The sequence below is a fragment of the Amphiura filiformis genome, chromosome 1, assembly GCF_039555335.1.
Source record: "Amphiura filiformis chromosome 1, Afil_fr2py, whole genome shotgun sequence".
NCBI lineage: Eukaryota > Metazoa > Echinodermata > Ophiuroidea > Amphilepidida > Amphiuridae > Amphiura > Amphiura filiformis.
In genome coordinates this window covers 71,238,518-71,262,327 of record NC_092628.1, presented here as the reverse complement: position 1 = coordinate 71,262,327, position 23,810 = coordinate 71,238,518, and the positions used below count along the sequence as shown (strand labels likewise).

The 23,810-nt window shown below is 34.7% G+C and overlaps 1 protein-coding gene across 8 annotated transcripts in view; it reads left to right on the top strand.

The window, feature by feature from the left end:
• LOC140152500 (lisH domain-containing protein ARMC9-like) overlaps positions 1-12,348 on the top strand; it is a 34,802-nt gene extending 22,454 nt beyond the window's left edge. For 3 of the 8 annotated variants that reach the window (XM_072174898.1, XM_072174854.1, XM_072174837.1), the window contains 11 exons: positions 298-348; positions 3,086-3,159; positions 3,472-3,514; positions 3,956-4,058; positions 4,782-4,825; positions 5,099-5,181; positions 5,875-6,035; positions 7,862-7,954; positions 8,691-9,035; positions 9,676-9,825; positions 11,908-12,348. In XM_072174898.1, coding sequence (XP_072030999.1) covers positions 298-348; positions 3,086-3,159; positions 3,472-3,514; positions 3,956-4,058; positions 4,782-4,825; positions 5,099-5,181; positions 5,875-6,035; positions 7,862-7,954; positions 8,691-9,035; positions 9,676-9,825; positions 11,908-11,966 — 1,206 coding nt within the window. In that variant the 3' untranslated portion in view covers positions 11,967-12,348. Of the gene's footprint in view, positions 1-297; positions 349-3,085; positions 3,160-3,471; positions 3,515-3,955; positions 4,059-4,781; positions 4,826-5,098; positions 5,182-5,874; positions 6,036-6,893; positions 6,984-7,861; positions 7,955-8,690; positions 9,036-9,675; positions 9,826-11,907 lie in introns of all 8 variants that reach the window. The other 5 variants (XM_072174846.1, XM_072174865.1, XM_072174871.1 and 2 more) reach the window with 5 other exon arrangements.
• The last annotated feature ends 11,462 nt before the right edge of the window (positions 12,349-23,810 follow it).

Here is a 23,810-nt window from a genome sequence, read left to right as displayed (position 1 = left end):
ATATTGTTTATTAATTGAATGATGCATTCTTAAATGAAAAGTAATTTGCATGTACACTTTTGGGTCTCAGGCTATCACCGAGTTCCAGGAATCTGATGGGTTTGGTGAGAATTCTTGTCATCAGTGAGCTCTGTGGAGAAAATGCATGATTTCTGCTTACATTCAAAATACCCATATATCATAAAATCAGTTATCTAATTCATTTTGAATTTGTAACCCTTCAAAAGTAAGATAGCTAGTGAGAAAAACATTTCATAGTGCCACACATAAAGCAATTAACAATATATACTCTTGCAGATTTTGACCAATGCACCCACACCTAGGCCACCGTCTATGGACAGTGATCAGGTATCAGTCAACACTTGTAATCAGCATGTCCCATCCCAATATATTATATCAGCATGTTTATCAAATAGCACGGTTGGGTGTCATTGGTGGCATGCTTGCAAACTAATCATTACACAAATTGGCGGAAAATTCTGCACTCTTTGCTAATTTAGCGTGTGCACAGCATAAGTGGGGTGCTGATCGAATCATGTCATGAAAAGGTATGAAACATCAACATCTCATTATCCAAGCTGTGTAACTGGCATGAACCTGTTCTTTTTACACAATAAACAGGTCATGTACGTTTGGGAGTGCCATATCTTCTGCAAGTAGTTGTAGTATTATTACATGAAATATGTAGAGCATGGCAAGTTCAGGTCAAGTGCTGATTATAACACAAGGTTGCATGTTCAACCCTCACCACAATTCTTGCTCCATGGGGAAGATGCTTTAATTAGTTTGTTTACTCTACCAGGTGTAATGGGGATGTGGAGATAAATATACAGATTAGAGGGTGTTGTTTTTATGTTACACACCTTCCTGAAACCTAATAAATCCTATGGATTTCAGCGTTGGTCGAGTACTAGTTGAATCCTACTTGAACAGACATTCAAACTGCATGCTTAAATTGCAATATTATTTCTACTTGCTGCTAACAATAAATTACAGAGTAGGGTTAAAGTCGAAGCTTGAATGCAAGTAAGACTAATATGAATACTAATATCAGCAATGGAGTTGTCAAGATTTCATCCCATTCAATACCAGCATGTTTACATGGTACCCTTTCCTACCCCATGAGTCATGACACGGATATTTGTTATTTATGTTGAAACAAACACTAGTAAGAGTATTGTGCTTTTATGGTTCATGCGTAAGTATATGAGTTAACACAAAATTATAACTTCTGAAAAGAAACAGAGTGAAAATTTTGTATTATAGATGAGTTGACTTGACTGTAGTATTTATCTGTCTGATGACATGCTTGAGGTAACTCTATTAGACTGTTTTGTTGTTTTATAGCATTATAAACCTACATCTGATTTAGCACCAGTGTTTAACACACATGCACTGGTTGTCCTGACAGTTGGTCAACCATTTGATATTTAATGTCACCTCATCTATAGGTTTTATTGTCTTGCCTGAATTATATTCAGAGGGAGACTTAGTCAGTGGTATATTGTTGGAACACTAACACCAAAATCACTCTCGCATGTAAAAGCATAAAAAAATAGTAAGATAGCTTGTAAATTTATGCATATGGGAATAGTTCTATTTGGCATTACTGATTAATATTATTAATTTATGTGATTGGTGGAATTCCTACTAATTGCAAACATCCGACCATTTATATAGTTGACATAATTATTATTGTTGATACTTCAGAACTGTAATTCCTAGATAATAGTCAGTTGTAATCTTACACACAAGCACTCATGTCAGTGCATGTTTATGGCATCATAATTTCCATCAAGGCACCAACAATGAAGCATTAAATGTGGGTAAGCTGATCAATAACCTCATCATTGAAGTAAAATAACTTACTACCAAAAATACAGATAAAGGGTAACAATTGCTTATATTGAATATAATGACATAATTTTGTATTAACATTTTTTAAACGACTTGCTATACCTTCCTAATATATTTTTCATCACGTCGATGTATTTATAAGCATGGGAGTCAGTATGAAGTGTAGTTTACATAAAACCCAGTCTTTGTAGTTTGTATTGACACAAGTTAATAGCATCAAACATCACTGTTTTTCAATGGATAAGTGAGAAGAACATATTTGTTTTTCAGTGTTGTTAAGTGCATGATAGTGATCATTTTGATTCTACCCATCCCTTCACACCATGTATCCTTTATTAAGAAGACTGTTGACAGTTATTTCCTTGATGTACATTTATGCAATTTATTTGGTAAAATTTTGTAGAAATTGTTCCATCATTAAATGTTATCCTAAAGTAAGGTGGCTTATATTTTGTTTGGGCCCACAAACACTAGAATATCAATGGCATATTCATAATCTTGTTACTTTTGAATTAATTTTGGGATCTGACACTGGAAATACTTGCTTCTGTCTCCTTTTAAGGCACTTAAATGTGCTTGCTGTCCTTTGACACTGTATAGGCAGCTCATGGATCTGGTAGTATTTCAATTCATTTCATACATGGAAGCTATTATTTTTAAAAGTTTTTAAGGGGTACTACACCCCTGTGGTAAATTTGTGACTATTTTTGCATTTTTCTCAAAAATAATAACACACTCAGTAACAAAAGTTATGTATATTATTGGGGCAAGGAATCCAATTACTATACTGAAATTTCAGTGACTCAAGACAAGCGGTTCAGTATATATATATAGGAAATGAGGTACATCCTAGTGGTACCTTATTTCTTATCATAAATAACGAACCGCTTGTCTTGGGACACTAAAATTCCAGTGTAGTAAATGGATTCCTTGCCCCTATAATATACATAACTTTTGTTACCACTGTGTTATTAGTTTTTGAGAAAATGCAAAAATAGTCACAAATTTATCAAGGGGTGTAGTACCCCTTAACATGATCCATCCAAGGATGCACTACTGCAATTACAATTTACTGATATGCCTAGACTATTTCGTCCCAAGACTTGAAAGAGTTAACCTTGTGACTGAATGTGGGAATGAGGACACTACATGTAGGGTCATGTGATTGTTAACTATGTCATTTCCAGCTCTCTACTAATAAAATATGTACACTTTGTTTGATTTGAAGGGTCTATCTAGTAAGGGAAGTTCAAGATCAACATCCAGACATTCCAAGAAAGAGTCAGGTGATGCCCTACGCAGGTGAGTTAGATGCGACAAGTGTAGACAATTGAAAGTATGGTCCAAAGATTCACCTTTGCCATTTCTCTGTGATTGTGCCTCCCCCACACACACATATGAATACATTTCTAAGTTGGTCAATATAAATGTATTATGTGTTTAGAATTCTGTTTTGTTTGCAAATTGCTTTGAATTGCAATCAGGAGAATTAATTCTGCGTAACACAATTTTCAAAATACTGTGTTATATATATGGAAGATGTGTTATTTGCAATCCTTTCATAAATCATAAGAATTCAGCAAATAATTAAATATTTCACTTGTATTTTTGCAGTTCTTCCAGAACAAGCCACCATTCTGTCAATGGACTTATACAGGTAAAGACTATAATTGACTGATACATTGGAAGAATAGACTTAGTATGTCTGTCTACTGAGAAATGATTGCATAATTATGCAGTAATGCAAAACAGTATAAAGCTGAATAACCATTCAAGTGAATCACACTGAATGCAACTTAATCCACTTTTGCTGTGCCAGACTTAATAATAATAACAAGAAGTGTGAGCTGAGTCAGCTGATCTGAATCTAGCTTTTTTCAGATTTGATGAAGTCTCCAAAACAGGTTGTAATTTGGCAATGTTCATCAACAGTACTGTCAACCACAGCAGTAAGAAGTAAGTGCATCAGCAACTTTACCAACCTGCCCTCCTTTGAATGGGGCACCTCTTTATATTTACAGGATTACATTAGGGTCAAAGTAATTTGAATTTGTAAAGTAGTTCTCTTGATCTAATTCTTGGTATTTCATTGATTCAGGAAAGCAAAAGACCACCAACTCGCAGTGGGAGTAGGGGTAGTAATAGACCGTCATCACATAAATCATCAGTGAGTGATTCACAAGGACAAATGCCACCTAACAGTAAGTTTATAAAGATTAATGGTCTTACATCACAAGCGGATCCAGGCATAGTTAAAATGTACAATCACACTAACAGGCAGTTACAACTGCCCAACTCTATTCTTAATACATCCATTTATCAAATCTTAGATCCACCACAACTGTAAATATATTGTTATGAATTCGGCAGACAGCTGAATCCTGATTCATCATTTTGATCAATTCATGTTAATGCATGAATTATTATGTATTAGCTCTAACTTAAGCTCTAGCCTTAGCTCTAGCATGTCAATTTTTAACGGTGTTCAGTTTGATAATTAAGTGAAAGTGAAAGAGGGAAGTATACAAGGCTAGCTACTGTTGCAGTGCAGTACGGTCGATGCTGATCACCATTGATATGCTGTCCACTTGAGCTAAAGTGCTGGTCTCCTATTTTCTAATTCAAAATAATTCATGTGTAACTTGAATTTAACAAAAAAGGCAAATCCAGATTCGGCTGTAGCTGTAGACAGCCGAATTCGTAACAATATTTATGCAGACAATATTGGTGTGTGAAAAACAAGTTGACATCATTTGCATCATATCTGTATCTGTTGTTGATTGGCCAAATGAAATGAAGTGTGTAGTGTGTATCACATTTGTTTTGTTTGTTTGTTTTTGAGGTGATAAATTGCTTTTAATATTTTTTACTGCAGATTTATTGGCCAAATTTGTTGAATATTATGTTTTGAATTTTACTTGTAGAAAAAGACCCAACTGCAGAAAGGACTGTTTCACAAGTAGCAGGGGTGAGTAAAAAACGTATTTTAACAATATTATTTTCAAATTCACTTTAATTGATAGCTTACAACATTTTGAAACCCTACCTAGCTTGGAAGAAGTACATTCATATAGTTACTTAGTTACTAAGTTTTAAACATCTATTTCAGAACTATACAAACAAGAATATGAAATTCAAAAATAAAACTTGTAATATTATTGTTGAATTTTGTATTTGTGGTCAGTTTAAATTGCAATGCAACCAACCATAATGATTGTAATGTTGTATTGTTATTTGTCAGGAGGAGAGACCCTCAACAGGTGATAGATATACCCCTAAACCCTCACAGAAAGCTATGCAAAATCTAAATGGCAAAGGCATTGGGTAAGTACACTATAGTCTATATATCTACTTCGAGTCACCAGCACTAGCTTTGAAGTATTCTGCGTTAGCTTAGCGTTACTTGGTGTGTGTACATACTTTACGCGCCCGATCAAAGTGCCGCATATGTACATGCAAGTAACCACGCTAAGCTAACGCAGCACACGCTGAACTTCAAAGCTAGTGCCAGTGACTTAAGGTAGATATATACATACTCTAGATAGGTCTGTCTTATGATTTGATTTTCAACTATACCAGTAGTACATCAATGAAGTTTTCAGGAGTGGCAAAGGGGGATAAAGCAACTTGCAAGAGGGGGGAGCAAACTTTGACAAAAATGGGCTAAAATGTACATGTAAAGGCCTGAAAATCATGATTTTCAGCGTGACCAGCATCCCACATGGGGGAAAGACTTCTCACCAGGGGGATGGGGGAGCTTTTCCCATATATTGTGGATGTGCCATGAATTTGTGTCCATTGTCTCAAAAAGGAATCATCAGTAAAAAATATAGCAATTTGTTTGGCATCAACAGAGTAATTTTCATCAAGAAATCAATTTTTCAGCTCCAAGTCATTTGAAACAGTAAAAAATCTGGAGTCATCCTGTGATGTGTTGTGTATTCAAAAGTCCAGCTAATAATATAATGGATATCAAACTCCTCCAACTAAGTATGATAATGTTGTTATTTTATGCAGGTTGGATGACTATAGTACAGCATTTGGTAGTAGACCCAAGATTCCTCGTACCCCTGAGCATGGAAGCAGACCAAGTAGTAGGGGTATGACACCACCACCAGCACCAAAAGTATCAGATTCACCACCACTTAGTAGACCTGGCACAAGTCAAAGTAGATATGGTAAGTCACACTGTCAGATTGAGAAATATAAAAGCGCCTCATAACATATTGTTCAGTCCCAAATAGGTGGGTTTAATGACACAAAGGATTGATATCAATATCCGTAATAGTATGTTGTGCATAGTGATATTACATTTTGTAAAACTTAAGATGCATTAGAACCAGTCTAATGTATGGTTTTACCACCAGTGCTATACAAAGAAATCTGTATATTTGGACTGTGAAATGCCCTGGGTGAAATGTAGAATAAAGAATGTAGGTTGTGTATGTATACACTAGATCAAAACGCAGGCAAAATATAATCGGAGCCAGCGATAAAAAAATAATAGTTTGCATCTGACGTCACATGTCAATCAAACTCGGGAAATGATTTGTTTATGATTTGTTGTGATGATTGAAATTTCTGATCGAAGCCGAAAAACAGCATGCCCTGTGGTTCATTTTGCACCTTCAAACAGACAAATTGTCTCAAAGGTTAGGTCTTGGTAATAGGAAACTTTCTTTCCTGAAGGCACCATGTCCACAATGCCTAGAGAAGTTACTTTTTGCCTTGTAAAGTACCATAATTGTTCACCATTTTCTGTGATTCCTTTTCTCCAATGAAGGCACCAAATGAGTCAACCATCCTTTTACATGCTACTAACCAATCACAGGCTGTGGGGAGTTGAACGTCAGACACAAACTAGTATTTTTATCTCTGGCTCTTTATTATAGTTGTGGCTCTATGTGGCTTGATTCTTGGTATTGAGAAAGTTAAACAGATATTGTTTTTATACATTGCTTACTCTGTGAATATAGTCACTTTCCTCACCAATATGATTTTGTGTAATTGTTGATGTGTGTAAAATGACTTCACAGGGCAGGAATCCAAATCACGCATGACACCAGTAGAAAATGTGGAACGTCTACATTTGAACACACCTAATAGCATCATAACAGGCAGAAATAGTAAGAATATGTGTGCAGTTTTGTTTGCAGTGACATTCTCTGGATTAATTACAAATTAAATGATTCCCACTACTACTGGTTGACATCCACTGTGTTTACTGAAAATAGACATTAAGTCAATAAAAAAATGCTGTGTTGCCATCAAGTGAACTAAATTCAGGAGGGGTCAGTCAAGGAACTTTGTTTGATTTTTTCATTGGGTCAGTGATTGGGTCAGACTCGTCCATCCAATGCTACTACGGGTGGATAACTACATTTCCACAGCAAATCATGATAATAAATTATATAATACCTCCACAATAAAATATCTGTATTCATATATTAAAGGAGTATTTCGTGATCCTAGCATCCTCTATTTATGTCATTTTTCATTAGATATCCACGAAAAAAACATATTCCCAAAATTTCAGTTGATTCCGATTTTATGTTCATGAGTTATGCATGATTATGTGTATTACACTGCTCCATAGACAATGCGTTGTAATTTCGTTCTGGTGCACCAGAACGAAATTCAAATTTCACGATATCTTTGCTAAACGAATTAATCTGCAAGAAATATTTTGTACATAAACATTATGTGGCCAGAGGTTTCCAGTGATATAAAAATCTCAACTTTTTTTGAGAAAAGTAGGGGGGGATGAGGCTGTGGATCACGAAATGCCCCTTTAAATTGATCTTTGTGTAACAAGTTTTTTAAGAGGTAAAAAAAAATGGATGACATGAAAAACAAATTTGGTTGTCATATGACAGGGAAAACTTTTTTGAGTTTTCACAATTTGGGTCATTTGTGGATGGCAGCGCAACATTTTTAGGCCTTATTTGAATGAAGTAGTCAATAGTTCCTGTTTTAATTCAAGACAATTTGATGTTTTTAACAGGTTCTGTGTCAATTGCAAGTTTTGTGTCTGTACCCATAGAAGAGGCAGCCAGAAGCCAGTCAACAGTCAGTAGTGGTCTTGGGGCACCCAAAAGTATGATTTAGTAGACTAGCTTGTGTCAAGTTGTGACATCATTTGATCAATTTATCTAGAATATCAATTTTGAATTTCATTCACAACATATTTGAGATATTTAAAAGATAATAAGTAAAATCTAAACAATTAGAACCATATTGGCTTCGTGAAAACTGCTAATGCAGTGGAAAAAACAAAAAGATTGGTATTGAAATTATTAATTGGGTGATTTTTACCTCAATTTCAGGACTATGCACATTTGGGACAAAGTTGGATATGTTATATTTTTTGTAAAATGTTTCAAACACACAGGTATGCAAAACATCAATAATCAAGTACTGTGCCCATTGGAAAGGATTTTTACATCAGTATGGTTCATGTAGACAGTGGCGTATGCCGTATGCAGCACATTGAGGCGTACGCCATATGCAGCACATTGAAAGTGGGGGCCAGGTTGTTCAGTTCCCCCGAATAGAGTCTGATTAGGAATGTAAACGGCGGAATGACTGATTCCCCCAATTTCCCCGAATTACCAACAAAAGTGGGGGCATGTGCCCCCTGCCCCCCCCTTTGGCGCACGCCACTGTATGTAGATATGAATACTCCTAGATATGAATAGACCTGTATTGAGTAGCACTGCGTACAAATTTTTTGAGGGGAGTAATATATTCTCCTTTGTAGCAAAGATTGATCACTAGGTAGACAGTAGAACAAGAAGCATTATAATATTGTTAACCATTGTTTTGTTTCACAGGTGGCAGATCCAGAGTTACCCCAGGTAGTGCTGCAGATGACCCAGCATTGACCCCATTGTCCCAACTGGATGACCTAGATGACCCCAATATTACCCCACTTTCTCAACTTGGTATTGAAAAGTCAAATAAGAGCAAGACTTATAAGAAAAAATCAGCTAAAAATCAGGACAAAGAATCCAATGGACATGGTCGTTTTTCAGCCATGACCTCGGTTGATATGGATGACCCTGCCTTGACCCCTTTATCACAAATTGATATTGACCCTGATGCACCAAGAAGCGCACGCTCCAAGACTGGAAGACAATCAAAGAAAAGTACCAAGAGTACTTCTGGAAGACAAAAAAGTAAGATCATCTGAAATGGAAATATGGTGCACAGTATATGTCAATTTCTAATTTTTTTTGACACGTAAAAATTTCCCCTAAAGTAACTCATAATAACAAACACCTTTTTGCACTTTAACCAAGACAAATATGTGTACTACCTAACATAACTTTCTTTGTCATCAGTGTGATACCTACAAGCATTTAGTAGTGTAGTAAATACTACAATGACAGTTGGACATGAGATGGCAAGGAGAGTGACATACTAGAATCTGATCTGTAGATCAATTTCTTTCAGGTTTTCTTTCGGAATAACAACACTACTAATTTGCACCTTTTCAGTAGCAATACTGCAGTTTTACTGAGTAAAGCATTAAAAATGACTGAAAAGATGTCATAACTGCATATTAGAAGATTCAAACTGTTGTGTTTTATCACATTTTCATAATAGTACTAATCTATTTCTTCCAGATTCTGTTGCAGAAAATTAATGTCAGCACTATGCACATTTTGATTTGCGGTGTATAAAATCACCTGTCATTTGTAATTCCATCAGAGTTATCCACTTTTTAACTTAAAATCATATGTATGTAATAAATTGTACAGTGAATCCAAATTTTGATGTTTTAACACCAAGTGCAAACCACAATTCATACTATAGGTAGACATTCCAATATGGCCAATGACTTTGAAGATGAGGATGATCCACCTTTGACCCCACTCTCTCAACTTAATCTACGTGATGACAGCAGCAGAAGTTTAACCCCTTTATCGCAGATTGACTTGGATATGCCAGGATCACCCACTAAGAGTAAGAGGTTGCATCCACACAAACATGCACTTATGGTGTGACACAATATCTGCACTGAATGTGACCTATAACCTTTGACCCTGAAGTTCTAATTAACTGAAATGATACCATTTTGTTTGCACAGGTTGTGGACTTGTGTGGTGATGATGGTGGTTGTGCACACAGTAGCTCACTAGTTTGCACATTGTTCACAAATGTGTGGAATGAATAACTGTAGAATGTTTGTAATGTTTATATGTGTCCTATTTTGAAGTGTATAGAAGATAGAGATAAAGACAATCGTTTTGGGCCCAAGTAAAACTTTTTTGAAATGTAGCCTAAAATTGTGTATTACCATGTGATATTTGAATATTGTCATACCTTTAAAGCCATAATAATATACAATTTTGGTCAAATTTTATTTTGTTATTCTTTGCCAAAAATGATGAAATAATATTAGTAACAATTACCAGGAAGGATTTTGTGTCATTTTAAGCCGAAATAATGAGGCAAAATGAAAGAAACCATTTACTATCTTGGCTACATAAACGTGGTGTTCTATGGGAGATATAATGACTTAATTAAGACATTCATTTAAATTTGCTCTGTAGTCATACAATATTACAAATACAACACATTTGGCTAATTTCAATTAAATGTAAGTTGAACTGTGTGTAAATATTACAAATAGGCCAAAAAATTAGCAACTGAAAAATTTATTTAAAAAGATTGTTCATTATGGGGATGGCTTTAATTTGACTCAAGGCACTGCCAACGGTGGAAATCATGTATGGTGTCGTATAACTAGGTTGGTCTGTGGTTTGACAAGCGCACCCACTTTTTGACCTTGATAAAAGTGTAGGTTGTATGGTGAAGAGATTTCATGAATGAATGTGATTATGACCCAATTTAATTGCGGACATCAGCTATGTTGAAAACAAGAAATTGATTTGTGTTAAACAATAGTTTTTCTCTTGTCAACCCGGTGGTCATCTTGCAACCACGTTTCAGTTTCATAACAAATAACAATAATTAAATCAACAAAAAGAAATATATTACATGACATAGATGAAACACATTTAAAGTAAAAACCTAAATTATGATTAGAAAATCTCATTATACACACTTCATGTGTTACCAAAAACTCATCAACAATGAGAAAAATCAGGGGATGAGGCTATCGATCATGTTACAGACCTTAAAATAGTCTTTACCATCAAGTTTTGCTGACTTTATGCATATTGTATGCCATATGATGTACCATGTTATTTTTCCTATCTTGATGTTTATGGTAGACCTGTTTCATACTGCATGGTTTTATAAGATTGTGTGATAAATTGGATTCATTTTCAATTAAATCAATGTGGAAAGTACTATTAATGTCTATATGATGTGTGTGTTTTTGATGTGTATTTTAACCAACAAATTTCCACATATCAAATTTCATATTACTGTATGCCAAATCATGAGAGTTCAAAGTAAATCCTTCAATTAATTTGTTACGCTCAGGAAAGCATCTGCCTCACTGAGTGGATAAAGCTTATTGTTAGGGAAATCAGCATGCCTGAGGGACCACTCCTAAAAATAGCAATATGCTGGTGTGAGGGAAGATGTAGGGCAATGTGACACTATTAACCATCTTGGGGGGAACCCAAGGGGGATTTCCCTTCTTGAGTTGGAAAATTGAGCAAATAAGATGGTCAAAAGCACCCATTTTCACTATGTCTTACAGGTTTTCTATGTACAGCACAGTGAACAGATTTTACAGAGCAATTACATTTCTCTTTTGTTTAGTTGCCCCTGGATACATGAATGATGCCTGTAGCAAGTGACAGTCCTTTCTTTATTCCTACCTACCTCCTTCTCTCTTGTGCTTTCTTTTCCATTGCCTTTCCCTCATATTTGCGTGTACACCCTTTATTTTACCCTTTTCCTTTCTGTCGCTAGCTATCACTAAGGTAAGGTTTAGGGTTAGGATACTAGCAAACTTTTCAGATTATTGCACCTTAGGACTAGTGGGTGCAGGTTGGGAATTATACACCAGCATTGTTTAGATATCTATATTCACTGTTTTTCTTGTTCTCTTGATTTGTCACTTTGCAGGTTCAAGGAAGCAATCTGCTAGTTCCAGTTGGAAGAAGCAAGATGAATTCTATGAATGATTTGATTATTATCACAGCAAACTATGGCTATAGTAATATATAGTGTTAAATGAGTACTATGCTTGGTGAAAAGTAAATGCTTGTATTATTATTCATCACAATGTACTTATATGTGGCATCTACTATATTTGACCTAATTTGTACCAATTCCCTAATTAGTGCAACTCTAAAAACTTTTCTCTTAATTTCCATGTAATAAGTGGCCCCTTTCACTTTATATTTTACATGATAATTGAATCACATAAAAATAATATATATGGGATGGGTATCAGTTTTATTGAATATCATTTATTCTACAGTTACTCTTTATTTACAGAGGTTATCCACTTTACTCATGTGTGACTTGTAACAAAAGGCGCTGGTTCCCGTAGTATTCCTCATTCAAACCTGCATGACTTTGGCTGGATATTTTGAAACTTAACACAATAAATAATAAGGTCCCCGTTATCCTGTGGTACTAATTAGGCCGAATATGATAATACTATGAGGTGTTTATCAAAATGATGTTTACCAGAGGTATATGTGAACTGTAATGCTTGCCAAGCATGACTTACTACTATTGCAGACTATTGGCTGATCGCATGAGCAGCCAATCCGATCCACTGCATTTTTGCACTGTACATGCTTGAAATGTACTTAAAGGAATCTTGATCAATATGATATACATCTTTTAAAGAATAATATGTAATGCTCTTGATTTATAATAATGCCAAAGTATCTATCAGCTTGTGTGCTCAAGAACTGGATATTAAAGTGATCAAATTGATGTTCAATTTGGTATTTATATTTGGCCATACAAACCATATAAAGGTATAAAATATAAAACTTGGAATTAATGTAAAATCAAGTAACAGGCATTAATCTACCATACTCGTTCCATTAACTGCCCATGCTCCAATAAATGACCACCTGGTGACTTTTAATAGATCTTGCAAAATATTAAGCGTCCACCCAATTAATTCCAATAAGCTTACCTTCCACTTAGAGTTATGGTAATTCATCATGAAAATATGCCAGAAATAATGCCAATTTGGGGCGATTGCATTCATAAATGAAAATAAATATCAAAAAAATTTTCTTGTAAAAATGCAACTTAAATTTCTTAAAAAAATAATCCCTATCACTTTTGGTGATTCTTGGACCCTAAAAGAAAGCCTAAATGTTACATTGTAAGTTTTATGATTGTTAAAAATGGACACAATTATAATACAAGCGCACACCAAAAATGAAGTTACATGGCATTTAATGGAATGAATATGGTACTATTAAACATGCCCATGTTGATGTAAAGCATAATATTTTTGCTGCATTAAAATTTCACATTTTGGAAAGAACCCATGTTTCTCTGACATGAAATTTTTACAAATTTGTACATTTCCTGAAAGGAAGGAAAAATATCTGCTTGCATCTCACAGAATTTGTCAAATTTTCATAAACACAAACATTTCATGCTGTACACTTTTTACAGTATTGGTTTTGTCAAATCTCACAGACTTACATAAAGAACATTTCCACCATCAAACCCAAAATTTATCACACACAATACACACGCCTTTGGCTCAACATATTGAGCATGTTTATAAATTATTGTGGTATACGATTCCTATGTGTACAAAGTGTAAAAAATAGAAATGACTATAATGTCAGTTATTTATATGTAACAAAACAAAGCAGAAATTTGTAAACTAGATAAAGTCTACACATCTTGAGGAGCATTTTGAATTATTCTATTATGATTTTCATTCAAACAGTGATAATTTTTAATCACCTTAAATGTAGTTAAAGAATAAAAGTATAATTTTGAGCCCCAGCCGTGTCTCTATCGCATGATATAACACAGGATATAAGCATTATGTTAACAACAAGGCAGCATGTCGAGTTGTTGCTCAAAACATACTATGCTGCATGTAATAGATATCTTTGCAGGTACTACTCCCAATTCCAGAAAAATACAGCACTAATTTTTTGGAATAAAAAAAATATCCTGTTTTGCCAAATGAAACATAGCTAAATCCTAATCCTTTAGTTCTAACTGGCAATAAAAGTAAAATTTTAATATTTGGCCAATTTTTGGAAATAAGGGCCAAAAACATGCGTTTTAAAGGGTGTTTTTTTTTGTATGCTGTGACAATCAAGCCCAAATACTTGTACTAAGACTAATTATAGTTTACGCATTCTAATTTTTACAAAAACATGTTTCATTTTTATAACCAATCATTTAATTATAGTAACATAAAAAGAGCAAAATTGCGGCATCTACTCAAGATTTTGAATACTTAGACTTGTTCCAAGTCTTTGATTTTTGTGACTCGATTGTCAGAAAACATGACAAAAATGCATGTTTTGGCTCTTTTTTTTTTCAAGAAATCAGTAAAATAAGAATTTTTTTTCTTTTATCTCCAGTTAGTACTAAATTAATGATTAGGATCGAGCTGTGGTTTATTTTGCAGAACTTGGTAATATTTTTTAATCCCAAAAAATTAGTGCTGTATTTTTCTGGAATTGGGAGTAGTGACATTTTTATTTGGGAGTCCAAACAAGCCATTGTGGGATCATGTGAATCAGGGGATGTTTTCAACCTTACATGGAAGACTATCACCAAAACAATTTGGAGTTCAATTGCTCCAGTGGTTTGGATATTAGAAAATATGTATTGCAATGGAACAGTGCAGGGGGGTGAGGCATCATCGTTTTGTTCACAACATCTAAAGGAAACACATCTCTGGTCTAAACATTTACTGGGGCAAGATAAATCTCTCCAGATAAGATGAGATCTCTCCAGATGCCAAAATCTTCCATAGGATAAAAGTGGAGGAGGGAGGGTTAGGCTTTCAATTGGATCAACCACCTTTAATAAGAAATGTAGTTCGAAATGTATAAAAATAGTTAGCTCTCCTTCAATTTTTGAAAGTAAAGTGAATTATATATTTTTGATGATTCTAGAATACAATTGTAAGCTAGCATTTTTCTTTCCTTTCCTTTTTTCACTTTTTTAAAATTTTTATTTATCTGCCAAGCACTTTGTTTTTGAATACTTTTGATAAGCTTTACATTGTAATTTTGTTACAGACATTTCAGGGTTTTGTAGAAAAAAATCAAGATAATAGAACCCTGATCCTAATCCTTGCACTGATGCTAATCTCATTAATCCTTGTAATTTTGACTTTAATTCTGCTGTTAATCCTGATCCCAACCTAAATCATACACTCTTGAGCAAAATGAGAGTGGAGGCCCGTATTCTGTGACAGGTTAAAGCTGTTAAATACATGCATTGTGTATTTGTAATTGAGGTATCAATATAAAAAATATATATTAATATAAAAACAGAACGGCTATTGAATGGTAATGAGTTAATTTACTGCCAAGAAATGTATTGTAAAGATAGAGAAAAAAATTTCATTTAGATCAGATAGGAATAATTTAAATGAAGGGCGAGGATGTGTTCAATCTTAATTACATACCAGTAATTTACTGTGCAATCTACAACTCTATAGACATCAGTCCATTATCAATCCACTGTAATAAACATCAGTCCATGTGTCTAATACTATAGTACAGATGTAGCATGTCACAGCTTTTGTAACACAGTATTGTAATAAAATCATGAAGTAACAAAACATGGACATGGTAATCTTTCTTCATTTTGCCGCCTTTTTTATTTTAAGATGGTCCAATTTACCTCAGTTTTCATCTTCACCAAGCAAGTGACCTCAACATTTCTTCCACTCCATTTATTGTAAAGTTTCACATTGAATATTTGCTGGTGTTTGAAAATGAGAATCCGTTTCGTTCTCCAATCGTATCTTTTAAATCTTTCAAATAGTCAGTAGACTGGTTCTATTTTGGAAATAGTATATATTTAAGCATCAAGCGGCAAGTTCGAGTATAAGCTGGCAACCCAATTATTTTGGTTAATTCAGGTATTCTGAATTTAAAACTTTTGTCTGCCAAACTGCATTGAACCCTGTGACCCTAAAAAAGAACCCCCAAACCTCTTGCATGATCAAACGGGTGGAATAATTAGACATGCTCCAAATTCACTAAGCAGCATGTCAAATTAGGCCTACTAGCCTGAGCCTAAGGATCACAAAAATATAACATATTTGCGCGTATATTATTTAGGCCTATAATCTCTAAATGTAAAAGAGTGAAAAACTCACTCCCCAAAAGAGTGATTCACATATTAAAACCACTCAAAAAAAGAATATGTTTTTTAACTTTAAAACCACTGAAAAAAAGAGTGAAAACGACTGAAAAGAGTGAATTTCAAGGAGTGAATGACGGACAACACGTTTTTAGAGTTGTATTTAACTCCTTGAAAGAGTTCAAATTCGCTCTTTTTACTCTTTTTAGAGTGATTTTAAAAGTTTAAAAACACATCTCACTCTTTTTGAGTGGTCTTATAAGTGAATCACTCTTTTTTGGGGGGGGGGTGAGTTTTTTACTCTTTTACATCATGGATCTCTTATTTCCATGTTTACATTTAGAGAGAATAGCCCTAGTCTTAGCCCTTGATCCGAGAAATAAGAAATTGGGAATTCTTAGGGACCGTTCACAAACACCTGTAAGGGGGGGGGGCCTAATGCCAAAAAATTTTATCGCGAAAATTTTTCAGGCCCCCTTTACAGACCTCGAAAATTTCAGGCCCCCCCCCCTTTGACATGAAAATTATGGGTCAACCCCATAGAAAAGCATATAAACTCAATTTTTCCAGGAAAATTTGTGGTCATTTTTTTCAGGCCCCCCCCCAGGAGGATAAAACATTTTCAGGGACCCCCCCACCTTTTTTTTGCATCAGGCCCCCCTAACAAGTGTTTGTGAACGGTCCCTTATTCCGTGTTCCCGATACAATCCATGAAACCTAAATACTTAATTTTTTATTCAAAGATTTGTCTCGAATCTTTTCTTTTGCAACGAATCTAGCAATAAAAGGCTATGATAGCCTAAATTTGTCTAAAGAACACAGATCAGCGATATCAAATAAATCATAATACTAGCTTCAAATCCGAGAAAACAAAACACTACGTCACTGTTCGTGTTATTGCTGCTAGCTACTGATGACACTACACGGGAATTCCCACTGCTTGCAGCACAATCATAATCAGGCCTGACATTGCGCTTGCATTACCCATGATACACTGCGCTGCAATCATTCTCATGCAATACCCCACACACATGACACAGTGGGTTTATTTTTTCCGGGGTTTTATATTTTGAACAAAATATGCTATTTACGGAAGTGTTTTACATACAATGACGGTCTTGCATGATGAGTGTCATTTTATAAAGAGTGTCACTTTTCCTTATTAAAATTCTGTATGCTACCATGGAGCTGCAATTATTATTGTTGTTGTAGAGCTCAAAGGTAAGAGGTGTTTATTGTTTTATCATAGGGGGCCTAGTCTGACATTGATTTTTCAACTGTGAACGCGAGACCTATCCATTAAAGAATAATGATTAATTTTATTATGATATAAGACATTATGCTAACAAATTCTTTATTAAAGATAACCTGACATACTAGTATGTACATGCATGTATTTATGTTTTAAATGTTTACATAAATATTTGCCATTTGCGTTGAACTATGCGTGCATTATTTAACAAATGAAATGAGCCATAAAACATGAAAACAACAAAAGATCAACATGATCAAGATGGCTACAGAATAAGACGGGTAAATTTTTACAGAAAAGTTGAACACCATTTTACATTGAATAAAATGTTTTCATGGTTAAACATTCGGGAAAACATTGCAACTGTAATATACTCAGCTACATTCATATTCATGTTCATGTTCATAAGCTTCCATTTATCAGGTTTAATATGTCATACATATAATTCCTGTACTGTACTATAGCTGACATTTATGTCACGCTCTGTGGGCTCAATGATGTCGACTAGGAAATAGGAAATTAAAGGAGCCGTGTCAGATTCTGTCAAACGATTGAAATAAAATAAAATAAAAGTCTGAACACAAAAACGCGACATATGCATATATCATTATAGGCCTATTTGTTTTCGATATCACAATCTAAAGCCTAGTACATGTATTCGATGACCTTCGTGTACATGTCTATATCTTGTACAGTAAACAAATCCTGGTTTATTTACATTTTTTTTATAAATAGACCCTATTCCCGATTTCAGACAAATAGAGTACTAATATTTTGGGAAAATGTTATCGTATTTGGCCAAAGGAAATGGGCCCTATAGGATTGTGATACCCTATTAATTAAATCCTTTAGTAAGAACTAATATAACTGGCAATATTAAAAAGTCAAATTTGAATTCTGTGGCAGACAATCAAGCCAAAAGACTATTTCAGGTTAGTGCCACTGTGAGATAAATCATGAACGTGTAAAAGAAAGTTATTTTAAATTGTTTTGATAGAACTTAGTTATTATAATCTTTGCCCATGAGAATTTTGGCTTTGTTAAAAATGTTTGATCCTACTTGATGAGTAATGGTCACATAACACATTCACCTTATGGTTATTCAACTTTGGCCACTCTTATATTCTTGGACATAAGATATTAACTCATTTTTAACATGTTAAATAGTAGTGTAACCACACCTAATGGCAATGTCCTACTAAGTGCAAGAGTGCTATAGCTATTGTTTTGTTTTCCCTGTAAACCTTTCAATTAAAATGTACAAGGTAATGTGGTTTCTTTAAAGAAGGAACTTAAGGAGCCCTAAAATGGGGAAAACATGTTGATTAATGTAGCTTAATGTCATGGTTCATGATTGAGGACTATGCAGGGAGGAATGAGAAGTAGGTTTGTGAAACAATAGCGAGATATGTAATAACATCATTTGACCCTGATTGCTGATTGGCGGGCTGATTGGTTAAGAAAGTTTAGTGTAAGTGATTTTGAGAGTTGGCGAGAGGAGAATAATATAATTTAATTTAGTTAGACTGGTGATACTGAAGAGAAGAAGTAATCCAAGCTCCGCTTCTAGATAGCGATATATCTATTGTATAAAACTACTAAAATACAAAACGTGTGAAGTTTGGATGTGTTAAATGAGTACCTAACCACGCTACCCAACCAACCAACTTCCCAACAGCCTCTGCCGTGTTGATTTTTGGAAAACGCTGTTTCAAATCTCTTTTAGTGCCTAAAATTATAGATAAAACCCTCAGCCTATACTCAAGATTTTGAATGCTTTATATAGTTAGTAATTGCAAATGTAAGAAAACATGCAGATGAATTACACGTTTCCTTATTACCAAAAATTAGCAAAATATTAAAATACAAGTTTTATTGCCAGTTATATTTAACTAAAGGATCAACTACAGGTGTAGCTATGTTTCATTTTGCAAAACAGGATTACAGGATCATATGTTTTAATCCTATCAAATTATTGCTGTATTTTTCTGGAATCGGGAGTATAGGCCTAGGCATATAGATAGGATTTTTGTCTCTATCAAACATTGCTCGTGCCGCGGCTCCCAGCAAACACAAAAATGTTTTTGAAATGTTAAACGTGCTTTGGTTTTGGTTTAAAAAAAGATTAATTTTAAATTGCAATTCAATGTATAAAAAGGTCATGAAAACTTTTTTACAAGGTTATGTATGAAAAGACAAAACATTATAACAAAATTCAAAGTGTTATTCTAAATATATGTTGGCAAACATGTTGTCAACACTTAAAATGTTAGAACGTTTTGCATTAAGTTTTCAAAACTATTTTCGAATTTATTAAAACATTTTGTACCTTTTTATACCCTCTTAAGGCCGTATAAAATTAATGTTTTGGTTCTCGTCCAGAGGATTTTCATGACTGAGGGAGGGAGGTGTTTTTTTTTGTGGTTTTTTTTTTCAATGTAAAATTAGCATTGTCAGTAGTTTTCGGTCTTCTCCAACAGTGCTCGAGGAAACGATGAGGCCCTTTTTTTTTTTTTTTTTGTGAGATTCTGAGGGGTAAACCCCCTAGTGGACCACAAAAAGACTTGGAAGTGATGCTTGTTTTTAATAAACTTATTTATATGTATGAAGATTTCATAAATCATTCCAAAGTCTAAAAAATTGAAAACTCTAAAAAATAAAAAAAAATCTGACAAATCACAGAAATTGAGGAGGGAGGGGACGAGAACCAAAATATTAATTTTACACGGCCTAATGTAAAAAATGTGAAATCACTCTCCAAAAGAGTGAGATGGGAGTGATTTTCACTTTTTGGAGAGTGATTTTTCACTCTTTTACAGTAAGAGTCCCAGCAAACACAAAAACGTTTTTAAAACGTTATAAATAAGTTATATTTTGGCTTTTGGTTTAGGTAAACACGTTTAATAACATTAAAATGTCGGGTTATATAAAGGTCATGAAAACGTTTTAAAACGTTTTATATGAAAACACACTACAACAATATTTTTTAAATGTTTTTAAAAATGTTACTGTAAACTATTTTCGCAAACTTTTTTTGCCAAATATTTTGTCAACACTTAAATAACATTATGTTAAAATATTTGCACTCAGCAAACACAGAAATGTTCTTAAAATGTTTTATTCAAAACGTTTTAATAACATTTAAATGTCGGGTTATATAAAGGTCATGCAAACGTTTTTAAAACGTTATTGCGAATATTTTGGGCAAACATTTTTTGCAAAAGATTTTTTCAACCCCAAAATAACATTCTCTTTAGAATGTTTTGTATCAAGTTTTCAAAAATATTTTTGGAATGTTTTTCAAACATTTTTATACCCTTTATATAACCCGACATTTAAACGTTTTCTGTAAAACATTTTGTGTTTGTTGGGCAGTAGATTATCAAAAAATGTTTTTAAATGTTATGAAAACGTTTCATACCCTTAATATACCCTTTATATAACCCGACATTTAAACATTTTCTGACAACCTTTTATAACCTTTTGCGAATGACGTCGAAAACGTTTTGTGTTTGCTGGGAGTACCCTTCATATAAGGGGCTGTGCAATAAATATTAAAATTTCCAAATGGGGTGCTAAAATGTGGTTGGCTCCCCTTTCTTTCTTACCCCTCCTTGCACATTCCAACTTTTGTGAGAACCCAATTTGCAAACCTTGATGGTCTATAAAATGCGAGTATAATTATAGCCAGCAGGAAATGTGCATAATATTTGAACGTTTCTGTACTGTTTTCCCAAGTCATTTTTGCTAAAAAAGTGCCTCATTTTGAGTGCCTAAAACCATGCAAACAATTTATTGCCCCCCCTTTTTTTTTTTTTTTTTTGGGTATGCCAAAAATCGTTCCCCTCTGATTTTACCCTCCCATGGTATATAACCTATAAAACTTCCATTTAATTTTCTTTTGTAAAACGTTTTGTGTTTGTCTCCGGTGTTTCCGGGGGAGCAATGGGGTAGTACGAGGAGGGCATAAATCCGAATCCTAAATTTTGCATTTTTGCCTAAAATAGAGGTATTTTGGTCTTAAGTCGGAGGGAAATCGAGGGGGGGGGGGGGGATCCCCTGGATATCTGAGATATTCTGACACAACGATGCAAACAATTATATAGGCTGGGGTCTATTATAATCGAGGTAAAAGGCCAATGATTAAGGGATTTGCCACTTAAAGTGACACTCCTGGTTTTCCGATAAAATACTTTATTTCTTAAAAAGTTCTAAAATAGCAACTTAAAATATAGGGTTAGAATGAAAGCCACTTCTGGGGAGATGTTCATAGCCACTTTACGCTCACGCACATTTTTCCTTTTTTTTTTAAAGATGTTTCCGTTTGACATATTGGGGTCTATAAGTTATTATTTGTTATTCGTTGAATTATGTTTATTTGTTCACCCTTTGTTATGTTGTTGAATTGTATTTCATGGCGTATATATTTTGCAAATTAATTTTGCATATAGCTAGCTAGGCATATACATTTCCATACCTTCATACATGCTTGATTTTTAGATGGCGTTCGTGTTAGAATGCCTGCAAAACATTAAGGGCGAATTTCTCGACGGGTGGCTTAGCAATTGGCTTGTCTAGCCTCAAGGCTTAAGAGGTCGTAAGACCAGGCTTAACTGAAAACGTATTTCCCGAAGCACGGCTACCATAGCCTCGAGGCTTCGTTCGTTAGCCCGTGGGCCAGGCTTGTAGGATTAGCCCCAGGCTTCAGTAGAATTTGCATTTCTCGAAATCAGTCTTCTGTAGCCGTAGTCTACGCAAGCCTGTTAGACCAGGCTTACAGCGGCTTTTCTTGGCCCTGCCTCAGAGCAGGTCTTAGGTCGTAAGCCTTGGTCTATTTCAATTTACAAATTATTTGAATTGTAACGCAAAGTTTATCTTTCATATTTTTGGCGGTCTTTCGATTAACATGAGTAAGCAGTCGCGTAACTGGGGGGGGCTCTCCCCCCTTGAAAAAGGTAAATTAGGCCTACTTCTGAGAGTTATTAATTAACCTCATATTTGGTCATTTTAACTTTAAAAACTCAATTTTTAAGGTTAAATAAATTGCATTTATCCCACTATTGGCCTATATGTCACCAGCTTTAATAGCTTAAATATGGCATTTGTACCATAATTTTTTTCAATCCCACCTCCCCCCATGTCAAAAAGAAATCTACGCCAATGTTCCGGGGACATATTCCAAGCAGATCCCATATCTCCTCAGACCCACTCCAGCCCTTACAAACCCAAACAGCATGAACGATGCCTGCCCCTCATTTATTATGTTGGCTCCCGCCTTCCCCCACCCCACCCCCAAATGAAAATATCTAGTTACGCCACTGTGGGTAAGTAATTGTTCGATTTAGTTGAACATTTCAGCATTTTATTTTAGCGTTCATTTGAGTTGATTTTTTTAAGTAGCTGTTGCTATCATAAGACCTACTCATTTTGAATGCATGATGAATTTTTTAACAACGAATATAATTTTTTTTTAATTCTTTCCTCCTCCTCCTCCTCCTCCTCCTCCTCCTCCTCCTCCTCCTCCTCCTCATCATCATCATCATCATCATCATCATCATCATCATCATCATGATCATATATACCACCTGTCCCTATCCAAGCCTTAATAGTTTGATACTCGTACTTTTCATAAGTAGGCCTATTATTTTGGAGTGTCTATATTATACCAGGTTGGACATCAATTTAATACAATAGAAGAGGACAAAATTGGTAAAGATATAGTAAATATTTGACACAAAACAATAATGCATGCAGAATTAAAACTGAATTTACGGATAAGATGCATATAATATTGCTATATCTTCTACTTAAATAATTATAAATATTGTACCAACAGATAACTTCATGTGAGATCTGAGAAGACTACTGATATCAGCAGTAGATAGCACGTTGGTTGCTTTCCTTTTTAGGGGAATCACAGATTCCTTTCCATTAGGCTTACAGTTTTACCCTTTTTGGGATGCAAAAAAAAAATCACGAGTCACGAGTATAAAGCATATACGTATCATTCATACAAGTTGGACTCATAAAAAGTCAAGTGGAAATAAAATAATACATAAAAGACACGAAAACAGACACAATAATCTTGCATCAAGTTGTGTAGGCCTACGGTATTTAGCCCAAGCACAAGACCGCGGGTCCAGGCTAGTCTTTGCGCCGGGAATATTGCGATAAATGAGACGGCAACCTTGTTAGTACGGTAAACCGTGAGGACCACAGCTTATGTACATCTACCTCCAACAGCCTATACAATTAAGTCGCTGGTTGAAAGGGACGAGGTTGTCAAGCGTTAAGCCTACAAGGCCACTAGGACTAGGTTGAATTTGCGTTGAAGAAATCCGGCTAGAGTTAAGACTCGGGCTTCGAGAGCGGGCTAGGCTTAGTAGCCTCAAAGCCACCTTAAGACTACGGCTTAAAAAGACTCCTGTCGGGAAACTCGCCCTAACTG